This window comes from Caenorhabditis briggsae, assembly GCF_000004555.2.
Source record: "Caenorhabditis briggsae complete genome, chrIII, whole genome shotgun sequence".
In the NCBI taxonomy this organism is placed as follows: Eukaryota; Metazoa; Nematoda; class Chromadorea; order Rhabditida; family Rhabditidae; genus Caenorhabditis; species Caenorhabditis briggsae.
The window spans coordinates 8,268,041-8,275,556 of NC_013490.2; the positions used below are offsets into that span (position 1 = coordinate 8,268,041).

Consider the following 7,516-nt stretch of genomic DNA (forward strand, 5'->3'; position numbering starts at 1 on the left):
CCCTATTGCTAACAGCTGTCCAAAACGGGACAGTTCTACTTTAGGACAATTCCACTTTCGCCTTTTCTGCTTTCGGACAGTTTTCATTCCGTAAATTTTTCAATTTGGAAGTATTTCGATTCAGAAAAATTTCATTTTGCTACTATTTCATTTTGGAAAATGTCCGATCCGTCGTACCACCGATCAAAATGTATACCGCATAAATGTTCGCACCTGTATTTTCCATAAATTGTAATAAACATTTGTATGAAGAATCTTCTGTAATCATAAAACGAAGAATAACTAAAGTGAAACATTTATCATCTGGGTAGTGTTATAAAAAACTCATTTCTGATATGCTTTGAAAGCTCATACGAGTAGGCAGTGAGCTGCCGCAAGATCACAGTTAAATTATATTCTATACAGGAAATTCTACACTAAATACAGAAAATCAACGGGTCGGGGGACATGGTAAAACATGGTAACAGCTATTGCAACAGCTAATAGAATACGGGGGTTTATTATTTGTGTTCTTTAAAAGTTACAGGATATGACTTGGACCTGGAACCATATGGTATGATGAATCGCCAGCTTCATTGTACGGTTCGTACTTTCCAACGTCGATAAACTCTTCCTCGTCTTCGTTTGGAATCTCGAGAGCAGTTTGTAGATTGTCGTGACTTCCAGTTGAAGCGCTCTGCTCATTTTGTTGTTTGAGACGCTGCTCTTCTGCGACTTTGGCTTGAATGTCCATGTACATTTCTTCATGTTTCCGTTGTTGATGCACGTTTCTCTCAATTGCTTGTACGCGATGAACAATGACGGGTGAAATTCCAAGAGCAAAAACTGTACGAGTCAACATGTTAGCTGTATTCTGGTTGACAACTTGATCGATAGCACTTTGTTTCAGGTTGATGGCACTGAGAATGATATCATCGCAGAAATGACTGATGACTCCAGATCCTTGCATTTGAGACCAGAAATTCATTGGGTCTGTAAAAAACGAGACTAAGCAGCCCAAGTTTTGTCAACTGCAAACCATTCTGAAGACAGTTGAGGATATCTCCGTATGGTGAGCACTCGCTCTGAACTCTAATTGATGGTGCTTGTGGTTGCTCATGATGATGGACAGGAGGCTCGGATTCCGGTGGTGAAGGCGGTGCATCAGTGAAGAACTCTTCAAAGAAGCTATCATCTTGCGGCTCTACTTTGACGAACTGTCTAGGTTTGTTCACACTTCCACGCGGACGCCCACGAGCTTTCTTCACATCTGAAACAATATTTTGGTTAGTAATTTTCAAGCCTACTGTATCTTACTTTGCTTCTTATCATTATTTTCGCTCTCCTTCCCAGCAATCTCGTTTTCGATTTCGGTTTTGAGAATCGTAGGGTCCGTCGCACGCTTAATTTTACGAGCTTGCGCAGCTTCATCTGATGGAGCATTCACGTAGTTTCGACTTTGACACTTTCCGCTGCATCTGTTCGGATGATCATAAAAATCGATGGTTAATGCTTCCATGTGAGTTCTGCAAGGAAAACGTTCCTGATAGGAAATTTTCTCAACATTTTTTTAGAATTTTCAGCTCACCTTAAAGAAGATCTTCCAATGCGAATGCTCGCTTTCCAATCTTTTTGGCGTTCTTTATCTCCACGAACAGTAAACTGTTTAGGAGACAGGAGGTCATCTGAAAACAAAATAAAATGAATGTGATATCAAAAAGAATTAAACTGACTTCCGACTTCAATACACGGCTGGTGGATCCCTGGACACATGAACATATTCAAGTGCATTTTTCCATTGACGTTTCCGCAAGAAACAGGAACTGTTGGTGATGCATCTCCTTCAGGGATTGTGATTTGAAGCGGAGTGACTGGTCGGTGGAAGCTCGCATCCGAATGTTGCGAATTCTGCAATCGTTTTTATCTTAGGATATTCAATAAAATTGAAATCTCACCGAGTACATAATTTGATAAACGAGGTTTTTGTCATCCTCACGAACAGGTCCATGCTCAACACCTAGATGAGGGTGAATCAGTGGCGGCGGGTGCTGCTCGGTATGATACTGCTCTCTATTTCTCAATCCATAGCACGAATTATTGAGCTGCTGAGGTGACAGGGATGGAGGTGGGCTCATCGATATCACGTCTTCATCGCACATTTTCGACGTCGTCCGTCCTGGCGATTTACTACGTGTATAGGGTCAGGCGGGCTACAATTGAGCTGTCCACGTTTCACGTGAACCTTTGTTAATTTCCGCGTCATTCCTCTCGTCGAATTTTTACGTGAGCTCACGTAAATGCAACTGAAAAAACACGTTTTACGAAAAAAAGACAATTTTATAGGTCGCAAAGAAGGAATTAACAGAAATATGATTTTACAATTAGTCAAATAAAAACGTTGGTCAGTGAGATGGCATTTGAAGACCTGGAAAGCAATTTTCAATCATCTGAACTTAATTCATTCGGGAAAAGAAAGTCTCTGCAAAGTTAATTCAAATAGTAACTCCACTTAGAAAACAAAAAAGTTGAATACATTTATCCCCAGTGGTGACTAATTACTCACGCCGACTTGATAACAAAACTATATTTTGAAACTCGAAAAAAAGTTTGAAACTCGCGGCGTCAAACGATGTGTATTTCGCGTGAAATCAAATGCATACAGTAGGCGTTTCAGACATGAATTCATATTACCACTACAGTAACCTGAATCGCGTGTTCAATTTGTTGTGAAACTTGAATGTTCTGGTATTATTATGCTTGTATAAAAAATCGGAGCTGTGGATAAGAAAAGCTTGTGGGCGTGGCCAACGGTTCCCGTGGTGAAACCACCGTAACCTAAAGTTTTCGTTTCTTTTTTCTCGAATACTATTGCTTTCCGACAATTTGTATGTTGAAAACCTCCAAAAAAGTCGGAAAATGAAACTTTTCTACATCTAAAGAATTTTCGGAAAACACATGAAAATCGAGAATTTTTTTTTGGTAACTAAGGTAGTTCCTGGTGGCCATGGCCGGGGACACCATGTTTTCTCTTCCATAGCTCCGATTTTTGCATACCAGCATAATACATGATTGACGTTTTTTACATCGACTACAGTCCGAGCATGAAGCTGACAAGTTTAGTTTTTGGTCCAATACAACTCCACCCAGAATGAAACTACTACACTATCAAAAAATTTAATATGATAGTCTCTTTTTTTGTTTTTGATCAAATAGAAAGTTGGTATCGTAAAAGCAAAGCATGTTTTGTTTTCAAGTTTCAACTTGCTCGGTGTTACAAAATCGTTTTGATATCAGTCTGATAAAAAAGATACTCCAAACCAAACCCCAATGCCCAACAATACTTTCTTCATTCCTTATTACAGACAAGTTCCCAAGTTTTCTCGACATGATCACCAGCTATATTAGGGCAAATTCCAAAATGCTGATAAGCCCTCATTTCCCCTATCAGACACTATTTACACTACCTCTATATATTTGCCATATAATATTGTAACCTTCGTTTTGAAACCTAATGAATCATAATACATTTGGTGTGTTGTTGGAGTCCCTTTTTGTCCGGCCCACCTCATTTTGTGTCCCTCTTTTCGGCCCCCGCCAGACAATATGTTACCCTATTCAATTCGTTCATCTCTTGCCCTTATCGGGTATTGCTCTGAAAAGAGTGCGAGAGTGAGACACCTCACTTATCATAAATTGCGGCGAGACACTGCTCTGATTGCAAGACTGTCACTGTGCTCGAGGGACACACGTCTCAAAATTTTCAATTGGCTCTTTGTGCCCGTTTCTAGTGAATGACTTACAAAAATCATTCAGTTCCGGTACAAAGAAAGTTTCTTAAAGTTACAGTATCCCAATCAGAACTCTCATCAAATATTTCAAAATTTGTATTTCATGTTCACAACAATGTTCTATGAAAACCAATTATTCAGATAGTCAACATCGAACCCCTTTTTCAATGTCAAAACAAAACTTTGGAAATCTAGCAAGAGATTTGAAAACAGGTCAACACCAATTACCACGCGAGCTCACAACAGATCATTCGAAAACTTTTTGTTTTTTTTGGATAAGTAGGGTTACTGTAGGTCTTCTAACTATCATAATCTGACTTCCACATACCATAAAATCTGTAATATAATGGCTCCTAACTTTTAACTTTGAGCTAATTTTTCTCGGTTCTCGTCAAAGATATAAAAAAGTGATCAATTGATAAAATGTTGATTTTTTATCAAAAATAATATTTCTGTGGTTATTTTTCTTTAAAAGTTTCGGGCCTAAGTAACCGATGAAAATCATAATGAAACCTTGAAAAGATCATACTTGTAAAATTCCGGGCCGGGCCTGAGGAAATTTTCAAGGCCCGGGCCCGGTAGCAAAAATTTTGTCATTTTGAGTCAAATTTTGAGCTCTCAATACAATTTTCTCCATTATTTTTTGTGTTTTTGGATTGTTTGTCTGTTTGATAAAAAAATATCAACAAAACTCGAAAAAAAATTTTTGATCGAAAAAAATCACATAAGGGTCCCCCCTTATGTGTTTTTTGAAATTTTCAAAACTTGTGGAATGACAGGCCCGCCAGGCCGGGCCTCCGAAATTCGGGAAAAAGCCCGGCCCGGCCCGGCCCGTTACAAGTATGGAAAAGATGTAATCCATTGAGTATCAAGCAGATAACATCCATAGAAGGAATAGGATTTCCAACAATTAGCATTAGAAAATTCACGATCCTAGCCACCTCCCCTTGTAGCTGATATATCTGCACTGCTCTAATTTTTTTTGGTCATTTGAATTTTCAAACCGCGGCAAGAAAATGATTCCAAAGATCACAAATCAAACCGCTTTGCAAGAGTGTCTCTAGGGATAACATTCGAATACCTTTTAACCATGGCGAATCACATATTTTGCTAATTAATGACACATAAATAAGCTATGAATGATTCAAGTTCCTCTTCTTCATATTTCAACTTTTTTTTCTTAATCATTCAGATCTTATTTTCCAGAAATCAGATGGGAATGACGAGTTTATCAGCAAACTTGAAACGAAAACCATGTGCCATCGACAATCTCCTGGAGGTATGTTCTTATTTAACGGCAACATTTCTCCTTTCAGTGAATGCTTCTTGCTCTTAAAAATGTGGAGAATGGGTACCGCTTTGATGTGTTTTGTATTAGGTCATCCTTTTTTGTAACCATATTTGCTCATGTATGTCATAATATAGAGAGAGAAACGCGGTGAAACGGTTTGTTGAATTGACACATAACTTGACAGGTTTACGGTAACTTTGGTTGTTAAAAAAACAGGAACTTTATGGTAAACATGTTTTGACAAATTTGCCTTTAGGAGGAAGTGAGAAAAATAGTTGATTATGGAACACTCTCTCTTTCTAATTTCAATTTAGGGCATAACTTCCCGAACTAAAGTTTGTACTAGCATAACATTTCAGTAACACGATATACTGAGTTCAAATTTGGAGTGCAGTAATTAAAGTTCATCAGTAAACTGAGAAAGTTTCAAATTATTTGATCAACTTTGAACTGAGTTCTCGCTTGTCAAAGTTGCTTCATCTCATGAAAATCACAAGAAACATTACGTCGTTCATGTTTGGGCAATCATAACAATAGCTAGACTTGAGGAATCGCTTCGAAAATTTCAGTAGCTTTGAATCAAACGTAAAATTATATTTCTACCAATTTTTGATCTTCCAAAATACTTGTGTCCAAAGATACACCTGTTTTTATCAGTCCGGGTAATTGTACGCCACCCTGTACAGTACCGATCACAAATTTATTTATGCGAAAGTTTAAGGGTCTGAAAGAAAAAGGGATTTTCAGCTTTCCTAACTTGTTACATTCCCACTGAGCACATATAAAGTTCATAAACTTTTGATTAGTATTGTATTTGGATTGTGCCGACATTTATTTTAACCTTCCAATCACCATTTCGAAACAGCTTCTAGAATTCCTGTTTTATTGAAAGTTCAGTACACAAAATGGGTTCTTTATCATCGTTTTGGGCTGAAATCAAAGAGTTCAAAAAATCAAATGCTCTTTATTTTTCTTCAAGAATCCTTTTCAAAGAAGTTAAATATTTTATGAGATAGTTGGACTTTAGTAACCACAATCTGCATGATGTGGTACCGTAATCCGACTTAAGGAAACCTTCAAGTTCTTAGAAATCACAAGATTACAAGTAGTTCTTTCACAATCAGTTGATGACAATTGGTATTTGCTTAAGCTGACTCACAGTTTTGGATGTTGTGTTCTATTTTTTTCCACATAGTTACCGGAAGTTCCGAGTTCATCTAACCAAAGTTTCAGTTTCAATTAAGACCACATGTATCATTGATCAATTCCCCAATTCTCTTCAACTGACCACTCCTCCTTTCTCCTCGCTCTCCATTGTCTACTGACCTCCTTTCCTCCGCTATCACTCGATTTGTCTGCATTTTCAGGCGAAACGCTCGCTCAACTTGTCGCAAATGCAACAAGAATTGGCGTCACTATGCGATAAGAAATTGGAATTTCTTCGAGCACAGAAAAGGGCATCACTATTTGTGAACAGCCGTCGAATCGGTGCTCCGAGTGTTATGATTGAGTGAGTGAACAGATAAAAATGGTCTGGAAATGAAAACACGCGTATTTAGGTTTCCAAACTTGTTCAAGAAAGCGTGCTCATTGCCATTGGAAGATTTAGAAGAACAAAAACGATTGATCGAGGACATTGTGAAGGAATCTATTGTGATTGAATGGCCAAGAGTATTCCCAGGAGTTTATTCAGATCAACCAGAGACGGAACTTGATTTTGCACCACTTATTCACAGAGCAAGAAATGTGGTCAAGTGTAGAACCAGCCATCCTACTATGCGTGTCAAGTACGTACCTTGGAAAATTTGGATTATAGCTTATCGTACTGATAGTCAGAAACATTTGTTGTTTCTTTTTCAAAAATCAAGGCTTGTAAGGGACTCGTTCTATTGTGAAAAGTTCTCATGTATTTGTGCAGAAGGCCTACAGTAATACAGTATTTTTGTTTAGAATTTGAAGTTTGAGTTGTTGACATGAAGAAAAAGTTGGAATTCTAAAAGTCTAATTGCAGGTCTTACGGTAAAACCTGTCATAGAAAGCCCCCCCCCCAAGCTTTGGTTTACCATTTTCCAATCCGTAACAAATCGAGAAATGTCCAATGTTTTCATCGCAGAAACGGATGAGCATTGAAGAGTTTCTTTCGATGTATGCGAATGAAGTTGCGGCTTTTTGAGTAGAGCAAAATGTGATGAATCTAAAAATTTAAAAATTATCTAATCAACCGAAAACTCTGAAAAATACCCTTTATTAAAGAGACTAATGACAGTTTGATAATCTTCGCATGCTGCCATTTGTTTCTTGGTTTTCGAAGATTTCTTGTCACAAGCGGGAGATGGACACAATTTATGACCCACATCCTGAATCATTTCACAAGATTTATGCAACCATTGCCAGGTGGTATGAGCTAATTCTGTGCTCATGTCAAGAACAGATATGCACTTTTCAAGAATGAATTCTT

General features: G+C 37.9%; 2 protein-coding genes across 2 annotated transcripts in view; one reads left to right on the forward strand and one right to left on the reverse strand.

Moving 5' to 3' along the window:
* Positions 1-520: 520 nt before the first annotated feature.
* On the reverse strand, positions 521-2,138 carry Cbr-tag-347 (the record flags this gene model as incomplete). The annotated part of the gene is made up of 6 exons (XM_002641950.1): positions 521-972; positions 1,019-1,249; positions 1,297-1,505; positions 1,568-1,664; positions 1,713-1,887; positions 1,935-2,138. 6 exons carry the CDS (start codon positions 2,136-2,138, stop codon positions 521-523), a joined length of 1,368 nt encoding a protein of 455 aa, XP_002641996.1.
* Positions 2,139-4,980: 2,842 nt separating this feature from the next.
* CBG09219 overlaps positions 4,981-7,516 on the forward strand; it is a gene marked incomplete at both ends in the record, with an annotated part of 5,727 nt that continues 3,191 nt past the window's right edge. Inside the window, 3 exons of the mRNA XM_002641949.1 lie at positions 4,981-5,046; positions 6,426-6,568; positions 6,618-6,845. Of these exons, the coding sequence (XP_002641995.1) occupies positions 4,981-5,046; positions 6,426-6,568; positions 6,618-6,845 (437 nt within the window). The remainder of the gene's footprint in view (positions 5,047-6,425; positions 6,569-6,617; positions 6,846-7,516) is intronic.